Genomic DNA, 24,292 nt, shown 5'->3' on the forward strand with positions numbered 1-24,292 from the left:
ATTTGGGTAAAAATGAGGACTGTAGCCTGGACAGAGAGCGTCTCAGATAGTTCTGAGGAACAGAGGCAGGGGGAAGGCCAGCATTTTATGTGGTTTTAATGACACACTATGGCAGAGGCCGAAGTGAGGAGCGCATGACACTGTTAATGATTTTACTGCTTTTCTAGATAAGAGGACATGCGAGAACTTGGGCTCATAAAATCTTTTCCTAAAAATATCTATCTGAAGGCCTGTTCTGCCGGTTTTCCCCAGAGCACAGAGGGCCTCATTCCTGATCTCCACCCTGAACTGCCTTCGGGGTGTGTTGATAGTGGCTACCGTGGTCAGTGACTTAATCCTTGTGGAGGCAGATAGCAAGTGCAAATTTTTAGCTGGCAGTTCAATTGGTAAAAGAATACAGAATACTATGATTTGTTTTACTGATAATGCTTTTTATTTTATTGCATTTTTATTGCAAAACAAATGCAAACAAAATGCATTTGTTTCACTGATAAAATGCTTTCTCCTCACTGAGTTGATTATGTAATTAATATAGTAATAGTGACTCTAATTTGTTTGGATTTCTCTTAGAGATGTAAGAGCTATTCTTTTTAACTTTTTATTTTGTATTGGGGTGTAACTGATCAACAAACAATATTGGGATGGTTTCAGGTGAACAGTGAAGGGACTCAGCCATACACATACCTGTATCCATTCTCCCCCAACTTCCCATCTACCCTGCCACGTAACAGAGCCAAGCTCCCTGTGCTGTACAGTAGGTTCTTGTTGGTGATCCATTTTAAATATAGCAGTGTGTACATGACCATCTCAGACTCCCTAACTGTCCCTTCCCCGTGACAACCATTAAGTTCGATCTCTAGGTCTGTGGGTCTCTTCTGTTGTAAGAGTTATTTTTGGAAGACAGAAGTCTTGCTGAGATGATAGCAGAGGAACAGTGGAAGCCAGTGACCACGCTGGGCAGGCCGGAGCGGGAGTCTGTTTAGGAGGCTGCTGTGATTCACCAAGAAGCCCTCTGCTACGTATGGGTGGTTTTATGCCAGGTGTTCACATCTGGTCAACAGGCCGTGGCTAGAACAGCAGGAGTAAGGGTTGCGGGGAGATAACAGACACCTCCATCGGAAGTGATGGCTTTTCCTGTCTGAAAGTAGTCTTACTCCCAAGGAGTGGAGCTTCCCCGGGGAGTACTCTAAGAGCTCTGACCACGGTGCAAACACCACCTTCCTCACCTAAGTGTGGTCTCCTTCAGTTTTCAGCCTCTTTGCCACCAAACAAACTTTACATCTGTGCCCAGTGGCGCCTTCCTATCAATCTCCTCACCACTCGTCTAGGGGCAGGCACACCGGTAAAACACAGGCCAGTCCGTGCCTGGATCACAGTGAGGGGTTCAGGTTTAATGTACAACGGGGAGCCATTTGGAGGGCTCCAAGCAGGAGTGTGACCTGATCGAACTTGTGTTTTGTTTTTAAATCACTGCAGCTGCTGAGGACACAGAACTGGAGACAGAAGTTGGAGGTTGAAGCAGTGTCTATAGCTCTTGGAGGTGATGGAGACATGATAAGGAAGCTTTCTAGATGCAGCAAGAAGGTGAACTTGGCTCCCAGGTACGGACAAAGAATGTAGCCTAACATTACACTAAACAAAAAATGTACCCACCATCAAGCCATCAGCCACTGCGGCACAGGCTACCCACTGTGCGCCCTGGGGGAATTCCAGATGGAGGGAAACAGAGAAAAGTCTGCACTCTGGATACTGGCCCGAGGTGATAAAGATGCATATCTAATGAATAATTTCAATGAGCCCAGATTTTTAACTCATGATGTGTGTGTGTGTGTGTGTGTGTGTGTGAGAGAGATTAGCAATAATCTTTGGTGTTCAACCGCAGGGTTTTTTCCAACAAAAACTCATATACCCTGGCTCCTTCCTCACCTCTGTGGAGCGGTTCCTTGGAGGTACCTTAGCTACAATCCTCAATAAGTTCCCCAAATAAAACTTAACCTGGAACTTAAGGTTGTGATTTTTTCTTTAGTTAACATACTGAGCCCCTCCCATGACAAACATGCTTAATAAAATATAGCAAAACTATTTTGAAACAAAGTTAAGCTCTAAAGAAAATAAAAAAGAAATAAAGGGAAACCCCTGGGTGCTAGAACTGAAAACAATGTTCAGCAGAAGTGGTCAGCACATCGGTGATGGGTCAGCACATCGGTGATGAGGTAGAATGCTTGCAGGCCCCTGAGGATGGGATAGTAACACGTGTTCAGGGGTCACATCACCGCAGAAGATGGGGTTTGAGTCTCACGTTCTCTGGGAGCTAGATCCAAGATCTCTATTTAAAGAGAGAACCCTGCAAAGTTTGCCTCCTTGTCTATAAGAGAGTCTAGAAAAACTGTGCTCACCAGCCCATGAGCAAGAAGCCTATCTCTGCTGGGCTTTGAGTGGGAAATCACAACCACAATCTGTATCATCCACAGATGTATGTGAATTCACACTACCAATGTGCTCTAGAAATTCCAAGCTAAGGAATTAATATAAAAAAAAATTAGTCCCATTATAGTGAACCCTTGGGGTATCCAAAAGAAGCAAACATAAAAACTTCTCCGTAGCAATAAATTTAGAATCTGAGGTACTTGGGACTCCCATAGAAAACAATCAGTCTAGCTAAAGATAAGCTCACAGTAAAAATGATTAACGTGTGTTAATCCACAATATAATATATCGGGGAGCCTCCACAAATAGGAATCAACACCCCAGTAAACTGAAATAAAAAAAGAGACTTTAAAATTATTTTTAAATGAAGGGAAGAACAGAACCAGGATGAAGGAACAGGACACTATGAGGAAGAGATGATGGTGGCCAGGAGTAAGTGGCTACAGTGAGGATGGTGAGACAATGGATTCAAGGCATATGTGAAGGAACAGCTTACACTAACTGCTGATCAGATGAACATGGAAGAAAAGAATCAAGAATCCCTAGGCTTTAGCTTAAGCAACTACATGGATGCTCTGCCCTCTACTGAAACAAAACAGATTAGGGGAGGAAGAGCTTTGTGGAGGGAGGGAGGGAGAGTTCAGTATGTATAGTTGGGATGCCTGTTAAACATCCATGTAGAGACATCAAGAAGGAGGCTGCAATATTTAAACCTAGAGCTTAGGTGAGAACACAGGTTAGAGAAGTTGAATTCAGGCATCACCAACATAGAGGTAATGTTTAATAGCCTTGTCGGTTACTACCTATTTATTCTTCAAGATCCAACTTCAGAGGACGTCCTATAGAGCTTTTTGAACATGGCCTCTTACAAAGAGTGATGGGATCCTGGATCTCTCTTACACGCTCTGTAACTTTGTTTATTAACTGTCTCCCGTTATCCTGAACACCAAGCCCAGGATGTGGCAGACAACCAGGAATCAGAAGTATTCAGTTCCTAGATGAATGACTGCCCTACAGCTCTAAGTGCTAGCCTCTAGCACAACATTTTAGAAAAGTGGACACTCAAGGGTATTTACTAACAGAATAGAAGAGCTAACCTTCTGAGCAGCTAGACTTTGACTGCTCTCACTCAGAGCCAAAGCTGTAAAACACTGGATACACTCGTCCAGGTCCGTTTGAGGTAAAGAAGCCAGCAGGTGTCTGAGCTCTTCTTCAGTGGAAGAATCCTGAAATAAAGGGAAAAAATTCTTCATAACTAAATTCAACAATTGAGTATAATGAAAAGCACCCAAAGAATCTAAGCCAAAACAAAACAGTAGAGGTAAATCAGTGCTTTTAGTCTTGCAGCCGGTTGCCCACCCTGGTAAAAGAGGACTGTTTAATTTTGAATTCCATACTTTCCTGTCTACTACCTCAGCCTGAAAGACCTACTGCAATTTATCGCTCAAGATTTCACCTCATGGGCCACTTCACATCTTGACTCAAAATGAATTACTATATTCTCTCTAATTAAAGCTGGCTTTTTAATATCCACAACTTGTTCCTATTGTTCTGATTTTCACTAATAACTTACGTCTAGTATAGTTTTTTTCTGTTTTTCAAAAACTCATGGCAAAGTTTTCAGATTTTCACTTTCTAGGAAAGCCTAGGAAAAGCACTTAGGAAACATGCTCTAATATCTTTATTAGTGGTTAACAATTAACCATTGTTATTAATTAACCACTATTATTTATTATTAATTAACCACTATAATTAATACTATTAATGTATACTAATACAGGGAGACCTGGTGTGCTGCAGTCCATGGGGTCTCAAAGAGTCGGACACGACTTGGCGACTGAACAACAACATGGTAATACATTAGTATCTAAATGCAGTGCTTCTCAGGGGCTGTTTTGCAGACTAGGAAATATTTAGAAATATCTGGAGACATTTTCGGTTGTTACAATTGGGGGGTGCTACTGTCATCCAGGGAGTAGCTGCCACTGTGTACAGAACATCTTCCAACAACAAAGAATTATTTGACCCAAAATGTCAGTAGTGTTGAGATTGAGAAAAACCAATCTATAACAATCTTAGTACAAAGGACCAATTGATGGATGCTGATATGCTAAGAAGCCACCCTCTGGTAAAAAGAGACTCCCAACTCCACAAAGAGGAAAATAATTTAGGAGAAATAGCACCTCCTGAGGAATCAAGAAACCTTGGAATGGAAGCTACAATTGCAGGTTTACAGCCTAACTAACCTGCTTGTGAGAAGCTGCCAAAAAATTGTTTTTTGAATTGTTATTTTGCACCCAAAGTGAAGATGATATATTAAACTTTTTTTCACTCAGCAGATTATTTTTACTTACTTCTTTTAAAGATGGCAGGGGAGGAGGGCGGAGAAAAAACCGAAGATCACTGTCTTTGCTTCGTGCCAAACCAGTAAGAGTTCTCATATCACAGGCTTGAGCGATTATCCTGTACTGGTAATCTATTGCAGAAGTATGCTGTTAGCACCCAACTTAGGCTATGGTTGTTTCAAAGATTAAATGAAGAACATAATTTTTAAACTATAAGTTTATAATTCAAAATTTTGCTGCATTTACAATACCAATAAGCGAAATATCCAACATTTCCATGACTGATCTAATTTTCAACACATATCTAGACATATCACAGTCTAACTAGCCTTTTTGAAAAAATAAACCTCAAATGTGAAACCTGATAGATCAGAACCAATTTAATTTCTTCTCCTTTAAAAAAGAAATTCCAGCATTCAAAAGCTATTTTGATCACTACAGAAAACCCTGCAAGGAGATCAAACCAGTCAATCCTAAAGGAACTCAATCCTAAATATTCATTAGAAGGACTGATGTTGAAGCTCTAATACTTTGGCCACCTGATGCAAAGAGCCAACTCATTGAAAAAGACCATGATGCTGGGAAAGACTGAAGGCAGAAGAAGGGGGTGGCAGAGGATGAGATGGTTAGATAGCATCACTGACTCAATGAACATGAGTTTGAGCAAACTCCGGGAGACAGTGAAGGAAAGAGGAGCCTGGCATGCTACAGTCCAGCGTAGCAAAGAGTCAGACATGACTTAGCAACTGAACACCATCAACAAAAGCCTGCGGTTCCATTTAGATCCATCATCCCCTGGTACTGCTATTGTGCTCTGGCATTTCATGATGCTGATGAATAATCTGAGGTCCCAGATAGCAGTACTTTGGTTTAGCCTTCATGATTTCACTGTTCCATTCTTTATGTATTGCTATAGAGTGAATGTTTGTGTCCCTCCCAAATTCATGTGTTGGAACCTAATCCCTAATGTCATGGGATTTGGAGGTAGGGCCTTTGCAAGGTGATGTGCAGCGCTCATGACTAGGATTAGTGCTCCTGTAAAAGGGACCCTCCATCCTTACCAGACACCAGGGTGCCAAGTCTGCTGCCCTGATCTTGTATTTCTCGGCCTCCAGAAAACCGTGAGAAATAAATTTCTGTTGTTTATAAGCTACCTGAAAAGTGAAAGTCGCTCAGTCGTATCTGACTCTTTGCAACCCCATGGACTATATAATCCATGGAATTCTCCAGGCCAGAATACTGGAGTGAGTAGCCGTTCCCTTCTCCAGGGGATCTTTCCAGCCCAGGATCAAACCCAGGTCTCCCACATTGCAGGCGTATTCTTTACCATCTGAGCCACCAGGGAAGCCCAAAATAAGCCACCTAGTCTATGGCATTTTGCTACAGCATCCCAAATGGATTAAGACATGTGTCAAAAAAAAAAACCAAAACCTGCAACCACTGGAGGAGACATTATTTTTAATAATAGCCCTATGTAACCTGGGTGTAAGAATCAAGTGTGGAACTTTTTCAAAATCTACATGCCAGGGCTCCAACTTTGATGTTTCTGATGGAGCAGAAATCTGAATGGAGTCTTGGAAGGCAGATTTTGAAACAGATTTTTATTCTAAACCGCCACTCACATTCTCCACTGAACTAGTTCAGTTCAGTCGCTCAGCTGTGTCCGACTCTTTTCGACCCCATGGACTGCAGCATGCCAGGCTTCCCTGTCCATCACCAACTCCTGGAGCTTGCTCAAACTCATATCTATCAAGTCGGTGATGCCATCTAGCCATCTCATCCTCTGTCGGCCCCTTCTCCTCCTGCCTTCATTCTTTCCCAGCATCAAGGTCTTTTCCAATAAGTCAGTTTTTCGCATCAGGTGGCCAAAGTACTGGAGCTTCAGCTTCAGCATCAGTCCTTCCAATGAAGATTCAGGACTGATTTCCTTTAGGATTGACTGGTTGGATCTCCTTGCAGTCCAAGGGACTCTCAAGAGTCTTCTCCAACACCATAGTTCAAAAGCATCAATTCTCTGGTGCTTAGCTTTCTTTATAGTCCAACTTTCACATCCATACATGACTACCGGAAAAACCACAGCTTTGACTAGATGGACCTTTGTTAGCAAAGTAATGTCTCTGTTTTTTAATATGCTGTCTAGGCTGGTCATAGCTTTTCTTCCAAGGAGCAAGTGTCTTTTAATTACCTCCACCATAGTTTGGTCTCTGGAGAAGGCAATGGCACCCCAGTCCAGTACTCTTGCCTGGAAAATCCCATGGACGGAGGAGCCTGGTAGGCTACAGTCCACGGGGTCGCTAGGAGTCGGACACGACTAAGCAACTTCACTTTGACTTTTCACTTTCATGCATTGGAGGAGGAAATGGCAACCCACTCCAGTGTTCCTGCCTGGAGAATCCCATGGACAGAGGAGCCTGGTGGGCTGCCGTCTATGGGGTCGCACAGAGTCGGACACGACTGAAGCGACTTAGCAGCATAGTTTGGTCTCAGGTCAAACAACAGGGAGGGAACACACGCCAGCCCATCAATCAATAGAAAATTGGATTAAAGATTTACTGAGCACAGCCCGGCCCATCAGGATAAGACACAGTTTCCCCCTCAGTCAGTCTCTCCCATCAGGAAGCTTCCATAAGCCTCTTATCTGTCAAAGGGCAGACTGAATGAAAACCACAATCACAGAAAACTAATCAAACTGATCACATGGCCCACAGCCTTGTCAAACTCAATGAACCTATGAGCCATGAAACTAGGGCCACCCAAGATGGACAGGTCATGGTGGAGAGTTCTGACAAAACGTGGTCCACTGGAGAAGGAATGGCAAACCACTTCAGTATTCTTGCCTTGAAAACCCCATGAACAGTATGAAAAGGCAAAAAGATATGACACTGAAAGATGAACTCCCCAGGTTGTTCGGTAGGTGTCCAATATGCTACTGGAGAAGAATGGAGAAATAACTCCGGAAAGAATGAAGAGATGGAGCCAAAGTGAAAACAACACCCAGTTGTGAATGTGACTGGTGATGGAAGTGAAGTCCAATGCTGTAAAGAGCAATATTGCATAGGATCCTGGAATGTTAGGTCCACGAATCAAGGTAAATTAGAAGTGGTCAAACAGGAGATGGCAAGAGTGAACATCGACAATTTAGGAATTAGTGAACTAAAATGGACTGGAATGGGTGAATTTAATTCAGATGATCACTCAAATTAAGTAAGCTTATTTTTACATTATAAATTACTATAGTCACCAATTAGTCAAACTGACTGACTAATTCGTATGGAGACAGAGATCTTATTCTGAAACTAAACTTTTCTTTGAGAACATCATTTTTTTTACATGTTTGTGAAAGTGAAAGTGTTAGTCACTCAGTTGTATTAGACTCTTTGTGACCCCATGAACTGTAGTCTGCCAGGCTTCTCTGCCCACGTAATACTCCAGATAAGAATACTGGAGCCGGTTGCCATTTCCTCCTCCAAGGGATGTTCCCGCCTCAGGGATCAAACCCAGGTTTCCTGCATTGCAGGCAGATTCTATACTGTCTGAGCCACCAGGGAAAGTGAAAAAAGCAAAAGCAAAGTCGTTCAGTCATATCCGACTCTTTGTGACCCCGTGGACTGTAGCCCACCAGGCTCCTCAATCCACGGAGTTTTCTAGGCAAGAATATTGGAGTGGGTTGCCATTTCCTTCTCCAGGGATCTTCCCGACCCAGGGATCGAACCCGGGTCTCCCGCATTTCAGGCAGACGCTTTACCATCTGAGCCACCAGGGAAGCCCTCTACTAACAAAGTATATACTTTAGTCCCTGTACTATATTCAGAGCAGATCTGAGCTCTTGCTCATGTACTTTTACCGCAGAACCTGCAATTTTAAATACAATTAAATATTAAAAACCTTTCTTAAAAAACAAACATACACATGGCCAATTAGGTACATTTGACAAATTATTATATTAAAGCCAAGAGACTGTCAACTGAAAGCACATATCACTTTGGTGCAGCCAGCAATTAAAATATATCTCATTAAATAGGAATGAAAAAACATGCCAACACATTAAGCTATACCTATCAGAATCAAGAGTTTCTCCCATCAAGTATAAAAACTTCATTCTGGTAGAAAGTTTATACAAATATATCTACCTCCGTTTTCAGGGGGTTCTTACCAAACACCCCATGGCTACCAGGTCAGCAGGTTTCGTACTTTATCACTGGAGTTTCTTTTAAAGTTTTTGAAAATATTGTTTACACATGTTAATATTTCCTGAATTATTCTCCTTCTTTGATGTCTCTGGCCCTTCATTTCACATCAGAGATCACGAGCTTGCCGATGTGTGCGGCGTGCGCAGACGTCTCCTTACCGTGCCAGTGACGGGCCTCCGACATCTCCTGGACGGCCTGCAGTCGGGCTGCTCTGTCATCCGACCGGCTCTTCCTCAGCAGCAGCCACACAGCGCAGTCGTGATCTTCTATATCGACTGTACTAAAAGTGTCTTCACGGTAACAAAAAAAGACAATGTGAACTGCTAAAACGTTTTCATCCTCACGTGTAAGAGGGTAGTTTGTTAAGTATCTGAAATCTACAATAGGGAAGTTAAATCCATCGCCAGGTGTTGATAATGACTGAGGCTTGTTCTCAGTTCTGTCATATTATGCTGTTTCATTTGTTACATATAATATGTACGTGCTCTTGTTTTATATATTATGTTGGCTTTCACGATAAGGTCTTTGTTTCTTTTTGGCTCCTTTTCCCTAAAGAAACTTTTTATTATGAGAAATATCAAGTATATGAGATAGATTAAAATAATAATACATTAACAGCCAGATGTTTACCACAATTAGATTTAACAAATGTTCTTATTTTGCCATAGCTGTTTAATCTGCATGGTGTGTATAATTTATTTTACTTTTTTGCTGTGCTGAGCAGCTTGTGGGATCTTAGTTCCCTGACGAGGGATTAAACCCAGGCCCTTGACAGAGAAAGCGTGTAGTCCTAACCACTGGACTACCAGAGAATTCCCCTAGATGTGTATATACTTTTTTTCTAAACTGTGTAAAAGAAAGTTGCAGAAGTAATGATATTTTACCCTTTCATAATTCTAAATGCATCTCCTAAGAATAAGCCTACATTCTCCTATATAATCACAATGCCATTATAACACCTAAGAATACTAACAAAAATCTTCCAGATCGTCTAAAAATCAGTCTAACTCCATCTTCAAATTCCTCCAACTTTTCTCAAAATATCTTTAGAGCTGTTTAAAAAAAAAAAAACAGGATGTGGTTAAGTCTCTTTAATAATTCTAGAAAGTTTTCCCACCTTTCCTTTTTCATCACACCAACTTTGTAAAGAGATCAGGTCAGCCCTTTTACAGGGAGCTCCACAATGTAGATTTGCCCAATTGTGAATCTATATTTTTGATGCAATATGAGAAAGCATGGAAATGATTTTCTAAAAAATAATTTTGAAATATTCATCAAGAGAGTCTCAATATTTATTTGGGCTTCCCTGGTGGCTCAGAGGGTAAAGTGTCTGCCTGCAATGCAGGAGACCCGGATTTGATCCCTTGGTCAGGAAGATCTGCTGGAGAAGGAAATGGCAACCCACTCCAGTACTCTTGCCTGGAAAATAAATCCCTTGGATGGAGAAGCCTGACAGGCTACAGTCCATGGTGTCACAAAGAGTCGGACAACTATCTAAAAATAATGCATCCATAAAGACAGAAGGAAAAATCTTTCCAAGGCATCAAGTCCATAAAATTAAGTATAGCCCAAGAGAACAAGGTTATTCAATTTTCCATAGCTACAATAAATCTTAGCACAAGAAATGGAAAAAAAAATCTCAGGTTGATCATTGAATGACTTTCAGATTACTGATAAGGATTCTCAATTAAGTATGTGATACTTACCAGCAAATGGACCCCGAAATATCCTGGCTGATGTTGCTAATACTTTTCTTACTGCTTTGTGAAGCTCTTTTCTTGCCTGGTAGGTGATTCCTAGAGTGATTACAGATGTAAATAAAATCAAATAGGTACTCTTAATGTTGTGCTCCAATACTTCAAAGAAAAATGTATAAATTAAGTTCTGATTTTTTAAAAAGAAAATGTAAAATAGCATCTTTCTTTTTTTACTGTCACTATTAAAGCAACTAAAACCATTATGGGAACACAGAGTCTCCGAATTCCTACCCCGCTTCCAAAATTACTTTCCTAGTCAGGGAAAAGGTGAAAACAAAACAAAAGCAAACACACTAACTCAAGCTAACAAAAATCCTCATATACAACACAGGATTAACTATATTTGAGAAAATGTCACTTAAAAATACCCCTCTCACTGTGATGGATTCATTTTGATATTTGGCAAAACTAATACAATTATGTAAAATTTAAAAATAAAATAAAATTAAAATTACACACACACACAAAAAATACCCCTCTCAAAGCGAAAATTAGAGATACGTGACTAGTGAGATTCAGCTTTACTATATAAGTAAATTATATGCTATAAAAACTAGCTGTGTAATTGATGTAACACACCATGAAAGCATGCTGAAATAAGTAGGGTACACTAACAATACATGCAGACTAGAGAGGGCGGTGATAGATACAGCTGCAGACAGGGGAGCAGCAGAACCTGCCCGACTCGGGGAACGTAAAGTGCTCACAGACATGGTTATTCTGGCTGACGATGTACAACAGGCAGCTGTAAATCTAGTGTGATGACTTGCCAGGCTACCCATATCCTGATGAAAAGATACTCTGTTCTAAAAGTTCATGTTCACCAAGCAACCATCTGATTACTAATTGGGTTTCTATCTGACCTAAATATGGAGGAGGGGAGGGTTTCGACTAGTAGAGCCAGGTTTTCCAACCTTAATGACACATTTTTTTTTTCCCTCTGTAAATAAGTTGGCATTCACATTTATGAATCCATCCCATGAGTTTAGGGTGCATAATAATAAATGCCTTAGACAAAAATACCTCTGAGCTAAGTGACAAAAATCATGTTTTCATGTTTGCTAAACTGAGGACCAGCGTCTGAACTGACAGTCCTCGTGAAGTAAAGAACTCCAAGTGAAAGTGAAACTCGCTCAGTCATGTCTGACTTTTTGTGACCCCACGGACTGTACAGTCCATGGAATTCTCCAGGCCAGAATACTGGAGTGGGTAGCCTTTCCCTTCTCCAGGGGAATCTTCCCAACCCAGGGATTGAATCCAGGTCTCCCGCATAGCAGGTGGATTCTTTACCAGCTGAGCCACCAAGGAACTCCAAGTTTAGACTAAAACAGTTGGCTAGTCTTCACCTGACTTAGTTATAGGAGAGCTGCAAATTTGGGTTAAATATGTGAAGTCCAAAATTTGATTTTCAATTAATTCCTTAGCAACTTGGTTCTTACAGGTCTGGTTATTCTTACAGTTAGCTGAACCTCTTTTATTAATGTTGTATTCATTTTTTAAAATTTTTATAGGTTTTTCTTCAAGTTTTATTGCACAACAATTGACATACAGGTCCGTATAAGTTTAAAGTAAACAGCATAATGATTTGACTCACATGAAACGAGTACCGTAACATTTAGTGAACATCTATCATCTCATGGATACAAAATTAAAGACATAGAAAAAAAATTTTTCCTTGTAAGGAAAACTCTGAGGATTCATTCTCATAATAACTTTCATATATAACATACAACAGTGTTAGTTACATTTATATTCATTAATGTACGTTATACCCTGAGTACTTATTTATCTTATAACTGGAAGTTTGTACATTTTGACCACCTTCATCCAATTCTCCCTGCCGCCACGTGCCCTGCCAATGGTAAGCACAAATCTGATCTCTTCTCTATGAGTCTGTTTGTTCTTGATGTATAATTGACTTACAACATTGTGTTAGTTACTGGTATTGTTGTTGTTGTTTAGTTGCTAAGTCCTGACTGACTCTGCAACTCCATGGACTGTAGCCTGCCAGGCTCCTCTGTCCATGGAGTTCTCTAGGCAAGAATACCAGAGTGGGCTGTCATTCCCTTCTCCAGGGGATCTTCCCAACCTAGGGATCAAACCTGTGTCTCCCACATTGACAGGCAGATTCTTGACCACTGAGCCACCAGGACTGTTGATATCACAATATAACAATCACTGGGGCAGGAACTATGGATTTTTTATATCCTTTATTTTTCTACTTTTCTCTGTTCTGTATCTAATCCTCCTGATCACTTTTAAAACTGGGTGGTTGGGGAGAAGCTTTTCCTTCACAAAGTTATTTCATTTTAGTTTGATACAGTTAGTATGGCTGGGAGACAACTAAGAAAATTTTCCTTTACTGTGAAACATTTTAGTTCTAATTTCTGCCAGTCACATGAAGTAATTTCATACTTCTATATATTTCAAAATGATCAGCACACTAAATCTAGTTATCATCTCTCACCATACAAGAGTACTGCATAATTACTGACCACATTCCCCACACTGAATACTTTATATCTGTAACTCATTTATTTATAACCAAAAGATTGTACCTCTCAATCTCCCTTGCCTATTTCTCTCTTTCCCCAAACCCCACTCCTCTGGCAACCACGTGTAGGTGTTCTGTATAAATGATTTGGTTTCTGTTTTGTTTACTCATGTTCGATTTTTAGATTCCACATATACATGAAATCACACAGTATTTTGTCTTTCTCTGTCTGACTTATTTCAATCAGCATTATACCCTCTGGGTCTATCGTGTTGTTACAAATGGCAAGGTTTCATTCCTTTTTATGGCTGAGCAATATTCCGTTGTGTATATACACACACATATCTTCTTTATCCATTCATCTATTGATGGGCACTTAGGCTGCTTTCATATCTTGGCTATCGTAAATAATGCTGCACTGAATAGAGGGATGAATAATCTTTTAGAATTTTCTTTGAATAAATACCCAGGGATGGAATTGCTGGTTCTAATATAGTTCTATTGTTAATTTTTTAAGGAATCTGAATACTGTTTTCCATAGTGTTTGTACCAATTTACATTCCTAAATACTCATTTTTTAAATTCAATAACTAACTTCCATTGTTCACAAAGATGGGATTACTTTACCATGACCATGAACTTACCATGATTTTCTGTTTTATCTAAAGAAACTGTGTGCACATATATATATGACTTCATTTTTTCTCTTTCTATCACTTGAGTATCTAATGTCAAAGACTTCTTCAAGGCCAGAACTTCATATGTAATAAATAAAGAGCCTCTTAAAAAGAAACAAAAAATTCATCATAAACATATAATCTAAATATAACACAGGAGCCACTCTTTTTTAATAAGCTTTCTGTAGAACTTTTTCTTTCTTTTTTATTGGGAAACATAGTATGAATACGGTAATGTGTATATAACATACATTATACATATATATATACAAATGTATATACACATTTCAGCTTAACAAATAATAAGAAATATCTGCATTACATTCCCAGGCAAAAAGCATTAACAGTACCCAGAAGCCCACAGTGCGTCCCTCCCTGATCCTGACCCTGTCTCTCATCTTTATAGCCAATTATTATTCTCTGATTATAATAATATCCTTGCTATTCTTTATAGTTCACCACCTAAACACGAACCTTTAAACAACAAGGCCTAATTTTGTCTGTGAATGTCAAAGGAATGGAATCTCACTGTATGTACACTTTAGTTCAGCTTTCTTCCTGTGAGATTCACCCATGTTGTTACATGTATCTCGAGCTCAAGCATTTGTATTTTCACGTGGCATGTGATTCATCCACTGTGTGGCTATATAATGACTTACTTATCCATTCTACCACAGACGGGCATTTAGGGAATTTCTGTTTTGAGTCAATTACAAACAGTGTGTTATATACACACCATATACTTCTGCACTGTAGGCATGTGTATATGTTCCTCTAAGATACATACTCGTGTTCTATAGATACATATGTTCCTCCAAGATACATACTTAGAAATAAAATTATAGACTTTCTGAAAGTATTTACATATTGTTCAACTTTACTAGATAATGCCAAAGTGTTTTTTAAAAAGATTAGTCAATCTGTACTCCTTAACACCAGCATATGAAAATTTCTTCTCTCCTAAGCGTTAAACCTAAAATCAAATATTTGAAGTGAAACACAAGGACTGCTCTGACGACCCAGTGGTTAGGACTCTGCCCTTTCACTGCCAAGGGCCCAGGTCCAGTCCTTGGCTGGGAAACTAAGATGCTGCAAGCTGCACGGTGGAGGTGGGGGGAAGCAAACTGGAATTTGTTTTTAAGTGAAATACAATGTTGTACATCCTAAAGTGCAGGATTTTTCCCCTAGTCAGACTGACCTACACACTCCTTATATCCAGACACAAAGGCTGCACTCTGTGAACTCAGAGCTTAGAAACAACAGTTATATGAAGCCTTTTCCCAAGCTTCCCACCCTACAGCAAAAGCAAGGAAGACAGAAAGGCCAGACACCGCCAGCACCAGAAGAATGGAGAGAAAGCTCTCGAGAGTCACCACCTCTCTGCGGGGATCAACCAGGGCAGCCAAAACAAACAAATCTATTCAGTATTTTTATCGCATGTTTCATGAAAGACAAAACTCTTTACTAGAAATTGTGATTTTTCACAATATTCCTGAATTTTACTATGATATAAACAAAGAAACTGCATCATAGAAAAGAATATAACATGTATCTTTTGCCTGGAATGAGTCCAAGGAAAAAAATCCTCTAAATATGTTCTGTCTTACCTTATAATGTCATGGAGAAATGTATGTATTTGGATAAAATGGCAAATATATCTACTTTATCATTTTAGTATCTAAGACTTGATTTCATATTTACACTAATGAAAAAGAATATTATTAACAGAAACACTAGAGCAGCATTGGACATACACTTAATATATATCCATCCCTCCTCTCCAAAAAGAAGAAAAGAGAATGAAAAATAACAACCTTTGGAAGAAAATCACTCCATTCATTAAACATGTGCCTCTGAAACAGCATGAAATGGGAGTGTCAATCTAGTGGTTTTCTCAGTCAACCTCAATTCCTTTCATAACAGCTTTATGGTGACTCAAAGGACTTTCAAAAATAATTTTGACTATAGTTGATTTCAGCTTTCTTGAACCTCTTCATAACCTAACACAAGATGTGATCTTAGGTATGTGAAAGCTAATCAGTGAGTGCCTGCTCTGTACTTGCCAAGTGCTTTCCTCAGAGCAACAGTGCCAGGGCAGAACTCCCAGATCTACACTTAGATCCAAGAGAAAACACTCCTCAGGGCTTAAAGTAACTGGATCAAGACAACACTGAAGTGACAGAACCAGTGATTAACCAGTGATGAATCCACATGTTCGCAGATTCCAAAATCTATACCCTTTCAGTACCCCTATGCTACCTGTAAATTCCTTCCACTGGGCTCTCAAACAGTAGTATAATGAAGTCAATTAACATTTCACAGTTGACACTTACCCTAAAATAAGTGATCCAGTAAACTTTATTATATTTCCTTCAAAAAGAAAGGGAAAAAAAGACAATGTCAATGTATAATTTGTTGGATGTATAGAAGCTTTGTTCCGGGTTTTGTTCAGAGCTTCAAATAATGCTGCCAAGAAAACATTTCTCCTCCCTACTGAGGGTTAAGGAACTCTCCACTGACTTCCCCACATATCAGCCCAAACATTCCTCCCAAGTTCTAGGAAACAGTTCCAGAACAGGAAAGAGGATAATTCCAGGAAGTCTTCTTTATTCCAAGATGGCTTCCTGGACTTCCTGAGGAGCAGCTGGTTTGTTTCCTCCTATACTGCTGGCCCTGTTCCTTCATACTAGGATGTTTCTTTTTCACTAAGCCCTGGAGACAGAGCGCAGACTCACAGACTTTTCTGCTGCCCTACAGTATATTCACCACTCTTGAGTTTGTTCCGCTAGAAATGATGAGAGAAGAAAAGCTCCCTTCTCTGTTCCACTCCTTTTTGTATTTTTAAAATACAAAATCACAGAATTTTCCAGATGAAAAGGATCTATCCTAAAAACTGATCTCTCTTAAAGACCAAAAGGAAGCTCCATGAGGACAGACTTTGTCTTATTCAATACTGTACCCTCAGGGCCTAGTAGTACCCAGCACACAGCAGAATGAATGAAAGATGGCCTAGGTAATATTCTCATTTTACAAATAAAGGTTAGTAATAAACATAAACATTTACAAATAAAGACAGGACATTGGTGCTAGACCTTAAGTTCTTAGAGGGCAAGCGAAACATCTTCCTGGCTCTCCACTGAATTCCCAGAACCTAATACATGGGCCTGGCGCCAGTGGTATAGGAGCTTAATAAACAGCTGCTGAAGAATGGAGTGAGACTTGAATTTACAAGGATGAGTACGAACCTGACAGGAGCAAAGGGAGGGGGAGATTCCCAAGAAAAAGGACTATGCCTGCCTCTGGGCCTACAAACTGGGGGTGAACCATCAGTCCAGAAAAGTTGTAAACAAATCTGAGATTTATCACAGATTAAATAAGTCTTTGCGGACCACCCTGGAAACTTAACCAGAATTCTATCACTGTTTCTACAAGAAAATACTGTCGTTTAAACTGTACTCACTGATATCTCTCCAGTATGTGCTGCTTTTTGGCGGAGGAGTAGAGGTTCCCATTCTTCTACAGCAGATGACACAATAAGCAGCCAGGGACATTCTGTGTATTTAGAACAATTTTAACAGATTTAATTTAGCATGTAATTAAAATATTTCTTTTAATTATAAGAACACATCATTACAGAGTAGTTCCACTGCTCTAAAAATTGACTGTGCATTCTATATTCATCCCTTCCCTCTACGTTCCTCTAAACCCTGGCAAACACGGGCCTTTTTACTATCTCTATAGTTTTGTCACTTACAAAATGTTATTATAATTGGAATCATACAATGAAAAAAAAAAGAACATGTCACAATCACAGTAGATTGACCACAGAGTTAGATGTTTCAAGACTTGGAAAAAAAACTTTTCTATTAAAACAAAATTTCTCCCTTAAAAATTTAAAGCAGACTTATTAGAATAGTATTTTGCTGGTACCTTGACGATTATTATTCAAACCGTATCCAATTGTGAACAATGATTAGTAGGAAATAGGAAAAGAGGTTATTGAGAATATCAATATGGGTGTCAAAAAACTTTAAATGCCTTTGATACATATGCATATAGATAGATACTTATATTTATCTTTGGTGACTGTGAAGTCCCTACAGAAGTGAAAAGCACTCTGAATGGAAGATATACTTAGGACCCATGGAAGCGTTTAGCCCTTCTTCAAATCCTTTAAGATGGTACCCAATATTGTTTAAAATCTTTGAAATTTAATTGTTACTTAGTGGCATCCTGACAAAGAAGATGCTGCTCAACTATCTAATCACTCACCTTTCATGCAACGATTTAACCAACTAAGTGAAGGTGATCTAAATATGATGCGATGGTTTTTAGAACACCTCAGTATTCTAGAATCAGGCTGTCTCCGGATGAAACATTTCTTCTTTTTTCTTTTGGAATAAGAGAAAAGAAAGAAGATGCCTTGAGGAACTCGTAAGAAATGGTCTTTGGTTTATTTTAATACAGTAAAAACATCTGGCAGCCTTACAGAGAGTAGAGGGAAAATAATCTAACTAATGCTTGGTGTAAGAAAATCTGTTAGGAATAACACAAAATAAAAAGCTTAAAAAATTTTCTTGTGGTTCTAGTACATCAACTGATTAAGCAAACTGTTTAAGCAACAGGTAAACTTGTAAAGATCACTGTTTTAAAGGTCACTGTTTCTTATTTTCTCACTTGTTTAAAGAGTTGCTGTCACTTCACAAAAATTTTCACAGTATTACCTTAAACACACACACACACCTGAGCAGGTTGCCCTCCACCACATCCTGAATATGTCTGAGTGCAGCAGAAATCTACTCCATCTTCCTTCCCTCTAGATTTCCTCAAATGCCAACACTGGCCCTTTCAGCTTTTTCTAGAATAAGCTGCTCCATATCTAATTCTCTAACGTTCAACTCTCTCAGCATCTAGACTACTTCCAGTTCACTGCTCTCCAGCCTCAACAAACCTTCCATCTTTGCCTTCCCGGGAGTGAGCAGCTATCTCATGGTTCTACTTTCTTCCAGACTCGCCTCAACTCCGGGGTACATCACTTCACCTTCTTTCTACCTGCTCCCTCAACACACCAGTTGAGTGAGTGAGTGAGTGAAAGTCACTCAGTTGTGTCCAACTCTTTGCAACCCCATGGACTATAGTCCATGGAATTCTTCAGGCCAGAATACTGGAGTGGGTAGCCTTTCCCTTCTCCAGGGGATCTTCCCAACCCAGGGATTGAACCCAGGTCTCCTGCATTGCAGGTGGATTCTTTACCAGTTCAGCCACAAGGGACGCTCAGCAGAGCCCTCCTCTTTCTAGTAATACTATCCTGCAGCCCCAACTTGAAACGTGTTTTCTCTGTTCCGACACTTGGGACAGCCAAGACGGGGGACAGGGGCCACAAGACAAACTGGGAGTGGGCTCCCAGAATGATCTCTGCTGTCCCTGATCGTTTCTCTCTTACCCTCACAGCAACTGCCCTAAATAGCCACGAACTCTGCGAAGCGGGCTATGCTCCCTTCATCCCTTTCAAATGATTTGTCTCTCACTTCGCTCAGAAAATGAAGCCTATGAACTCCTTCAACTTCTGCCCCCATACCTACAAGCAGGGATTGACTGAGGTATTGAGGGAAATAAATTGTATTCAAATAGTGGGGTAGGAGAAGGGTAGGAAGTTCCTTTTAAAAAAAAAAAAACACTACACACAAAACCACAAATATCAAATTAGGTACTAAAATGAAAGTAATTTAGAATGAGAAAAGATACCACAATAAATTCCTGGAGTCCTAGAAATGTTGATACCTTTCTTTTGGAGTTTCGTTAGGTAATCCTTCGGAAGTGCTTACAAAGAAATGCTTCGGGATTATACTCTGATCTTCCTCCCTCCCTAAGACATGACAGGTCCTACCAATTCTGAGTGCTCAAAGGTGCCCATGTGATTAAGGCACCCCCAAGCCTAAGCTTCATAATATCACAGGAAATCTACCCTGGCTGTTTTTTACATCGTTATCTGCATCACCTTCTCCAGATTGCAAATGGACTTTTATCAGCACTATTCTTTCCTATTTCTGAGGAAAAGGTCTCATCCTTCCTCACGGGGAAATGTATCATCTATGTTCTCATCTCTTTCACTTCCACAGGGACCTTGATCCATTCATTAACTTTCTCTTCTGTATCTTCACACACTCTCTTTCAGCTCTTTCTACTCCTCCCCTCGAAATACTAGATGTCCAGTGTTCTCCCATCAAAACACAAAAACTTCTCTCACCTCCTCAAGTGGTGGCAGTCTCTTCACGCCCACGACTGCTCTGAACATCCACATGCTCTGCCAAGCCCCGACCTGACCTCCAATCCGCCACCACTTCTCTTTCCCATTGCACGTCTGTCACCTGCATTTCTTAAGACTCTTTCCCCAGTGTGTCTTCCTGAAACACTAGACTGGCCCTCCCCAGGGTCACCAGTGAGTGACATCTTTGCTGCGAAAGCCACTTTTCAGTCACCATCTTCCGGTCTTTGTCTGAAGCGTTTGACTGCTCCCTCTTTCTCTCCTCTAGCTACTGTGACACCGGGTCTTCTAGGCTGAATTCTCACATTTCTGGCCACTCCATCCCATTACTCACTTGGCAAAAACTTACTAAGCACCCACCGCCTGCAGGGGATGGAAACCTGAGATGTGCCCTCAATGGGCTTACAGCTGGCTCTGCTGCCTCTGTGCGTGCGTGCATGCATGCTACATCGCTTCAGTCGTGTCCGACTCTCTGCGACCCCATGGACTGCAGCCCACCAGGCTCCTCTGTTCTTGGGATTCTCCAGGCAAGAATACTGGACTGGGTTGCCATGCCCTCCTCCAGGGGATCTTCCAGACCCAGGGAACAAACCTGAGGCTCTTACATCTCCAGCACTGGCAGGTGGGTTCTTTACCACCAGCGCCACCACCCAGTCCTTAAACGTCAGTGTTGCAGTGGGTTCCACCTGAGGTCCTCTTTTTTCCTCATACTATCTTCTCGTGCTAAGTAATTTCAGTGTTTTCATAATAAAGTTTTACCTGTAAGCTTATGATTCCCAAACTTCTATAACTATTTCTATTCAAGTCTCTCTGCTAAGCTTCACACACATATTCAGCTGCCTAGTGCACATTTCCACTCTGAAGCACCACAAACACCCAGGTTGTCTGAAGTCAAATTATCATACTCCTGAAACCAAATATCCCAAGACCATTTACTACCAAAAGATAGTTTTCACACTGATTAGAAATGACTGCTTGCTACACCAAGGTCTAATCTACCTGGGGTCCATTTCTGGAGTTCTGTGCCACTGTTATATTTGTCTAACTCTGCATCCATGATACAATACCTTTCTTAATTGCCATACCTTTAAAATAAGCCGATAGCTTCTAGGTAAGCACCCCGCCCCTATTCTTTTCACAATTATCTTGTCTATTGGGATTTTTATGGAACTGAATTGAATTTACAGACTTAATTTGGGAGAATTGATGCTTTTGAACTGTGGTGTTGGAGAAGACTCTTGAAAGTCCCTTGGACTGCAAGGAGATCCAACCAGTCCATCCTAAAGGAAATCAATCCTGAATACTCATTGGAAGGACTGATGTTGAAGCTGAAACTCCAATACTTTGGCCACCTGATGCGAAGAACTGACTCATTTGAAAAGACCCTGATACTGTGAAAGATCAAAGGCGGGAGAAGAGGACAACAGAGGATGAGATGGTTTGATGGCATCACCAACTCAATGGGCATGAGTTTGAGTAAACTCCAGGAGTTGGTGATGGACAGGAAGGCCTGGTGTCCTGCAGTCCATGGGGTCGCAAAGAGTCGGACACGACCGAGCAACTGAACTGAACTGATATCATATGGAGCCTCTCCATTCATGAAAAGTATATCTTCAGTTCTTCTTTTAGATCTTTTGTAATTTTCTCCACAAAGGTCATGCATGGTTTTTCTTTGTTTCCTCATTTCATGGAAAATTTCAAATGTATACAAATGTGGAGAGAATAATAAAATGAATCTCTCATCACTCAGCTTCAAAACTTATCAACACAAGGTCAACCTTGTTTCATCTACACCTGCTCTAGCCAAAAGAACTTATGCACGAAAGAGATTTCCTACTACTAATGTGAAAATATGCTAATATGACTGAGGAACTGTCATTTCAAATTTTAAATTTTAATTAATTTTAATTACCCACATATGGCTAGTGGCTATAGTATTGAACAGTGCAATCTGTAACCTACATTCACTCCACCACCATAACACTCAATTATTTTGAAGCAATTCCATGATGTCATGTCTTATTTAACCCTTAAATACTATAGTATGTTGCTGCTGCTACTGCTGCTAAGTCGCTTCAGTCGTGTCCGACTCTGTGCGACCCCATAGATGGCAGCCCACCAGGCTCCGCCATTCCTGGGATTCTCCAGGCAAGAACACTGGAGTGGGTTGCCATTTCCTTCTCCAATGCATGAAAGTGAAAAGTGAAAGTGAAGTTGCTCAGTCGTGCCTGACCCTCAGCGACCCCATGGACTGCAGCCTGCCAGGCTCCTCTGTCCATGGGATTTTCTAGGCAAGAGTACTGGAGTGGGGTGCCATTGCCTGCTGAGAAAATTAACCATCATTATTACCCTCTCCAAAAACATTCCTCAGTATCATCAAATGTCCAATGAATGTTTCAATTGTTTCATAAACTTTGGTTTTGCACTACTGGACTATTAGAATTAGGATCTAACCAAGGTCCACATTAGGCTGCTAATGTGCATCTTTTTTAGACTCACTTTATTTCTATAACTACTAATTTAGATTTTTCTTTTCTTGAATTAGTCTTGATAATATTTATTTTTCAAGAAAGTGGGAATTTAGGTTTTTCAAAATCATGAACATAAAGCTATTCCTGCTTATTCCTATGATCTTTTTATCCCTAAAATTGCCTTTTTTCTTCCTAGCATTATTTGTTTCTTTTTTACTTTTCAGCTGTCTTCTAAAAGTTTACTAATAGAAAATGTTATTAATTTTCTTCATCTATTGGTTTTGCTGAGCATCTCTGTTTTACTTTGTTTTCTATTTCTGCTCTTCACTATCTTCTTTCTTTCTTTGGATTTACCCTGTCCTTTTCTTAACGTCTTCAATAAAACTTAATATATTATGAGCATTTCTTGCTGTTTCATAGTGCATTTAAAACCATAAATTCCCCTCTAGTTTTGCTTTACTTCAATTTCACAAGTCCTGATATTTCCACTGTGTGTGTTTAGTCGCTTCAGTCATGTCCGACTCTGCGACCCCATGGACCATGGCCTGCTGGACTCCTCTGTCCATGGGATTCTCTAGGCAAGAACACCGGAGTGGGTTGCCATTTCCTTCTCCAGATCTGACCTGAGACAAGACCTCCTCCAAGCTGTGGATTGTTTAGTTCTGTTTCCAGTCTTTAAACATGAAATTTCTAAAGATTATCTTTTCATTGTGCTAGATGGCATAGATTCTTTGGAATTGTGAAGACATGCTTTGCCACCTAATTGCAACCAATATTTATAAATGTATCATATAAACTTATTCTTTGTTATGGGCAAAATTTATAATATCCATTATAGCAAGCTCATGAATTTTGTTGTTAAAAGGTATACTATGGCTTTACTGCATGATCTTCTAGTACCTCAGAGAGGTTTTTAAAAATTCTCATCCTGGTTTCTTATCCTTATGGTATCCTTGGACTTGTCCATTATTTCTTTAAATTATTTATTCATTCAACAAATACTTGAGCACCTATAAACCAGGAACTGTTTTAAGTACTGGAGATACAGTAATGAATATGAAAACTATGTACCTGCCCTCATGCATCTTACCTTCTACTATAGAACCCCCTCACTGTGCCAAACGAATATGGTCATATTTTGGTCATGATGTGAAAAGACATGTCATTAGGTGTATAAAAACTTAAGACTGTTGGAACCTTAGTACCCTGTTCATCATCGTATCTGATCCCTCGTTATCCCTATTAATATTTATTGCCTTAAGTCCTATTTCATGTTAATATTTACTTTCCATTTTTCTTTCAACATGTGCATCATTTTCCCCAATCATGCTTATAGTCTTTTGATATCATATATATTTAATTCCAAAATCTTTTAACAGATAAGCTTAATCCATTTACATGTACTGTATGTGGGATAAATCAAGTTTTCTTTATTACCCTTTAACTGGTTTAAAGTTATATCATTTATTTCTATTCATTTAAAAAATACATTTTTAACATGCTACATTAAGTATAAACTTAAAGCAATACAAAAATTGTCCCAAATGAGAATGCTTTAAATCTAATCCAATCTCTATCTTTTTAGGTATTTTTGCCTACTATTTTAATTCCACATTATTTTTAAATACTCCAATGGGAGTCTGTTAGACACTTCACTAATAGGAAC

At 39.9% G+C, this 24,292-nt stretch overlaps 1 protein-coding gene across 2 annotated transcripts in view; it reads right to left on the reverse strand.

Annotated features, from left to right (window-relative positions):
* SERAC1 (serine active site containing 1) overlaps nt 1–24,292 on the reverse strand; it is a 54,256-nt gene that overhangs the window by 23,557 nt on the left and 6,407 nt on the right. The window contains exons 2-9 of one of the 2 annotated variants that reach the window (XM_027551941.1): nt 18,163–18,281; nt 17,351–17,442; nt 16,224–16,260; nt 13,858–13,994; nt 10,669–10,758; nt 9,121–9,252; nt 4,782–4,903; nt 3,525–3,653 (exon numbers count right to left, since the gene is read on the reverse strand). In XM_027551941.1, coding sequence (XP_027407742.1) covers nt 3,525–3,653; nt 4,782–4,903; nt 9,121–9,252; nt 10,669–10,758; nt 13,858–13,994; nt 16,224–16,260; nt 17,351–17,441 — 738 coding nt within the window. In that variant the 5' untranslated portion in view covers nt 17,442; nt 18,163–18,281. The remainder of the gene's footprint in view (nt 1–3,524; nt 3,654–4,781; nt 4,904–9,120; nt 9,253–10,668; nt 10,759–13,857; nt 13,995–16,223; nt 16,261–17,350; nt 17,443–18,162; nt 18,282–24,292) is intronic. The other variant, XM_027551942.1, reaches the window with a different exon arrangement.

The sequence above is a fragment of the Bos indicus x Bos taurus genome, chromosome 9, assembly GCF_003369695.1.
Source record: "Bos indicus x Bos taurus breed Angus x Brahman F1 hybrid chromosome 9, Bos_hybrid_MaternalHap_v2.0, whole genome shotgun sequence".
In the NCBI taxonomy this organism is placed as follows: domain Eukaryota; kingdom Metazoa; phylum Chordata; class Mammalia; order Artiodactyla; family Bovidae; genus Bos; species Bos indicus x Bos taurus.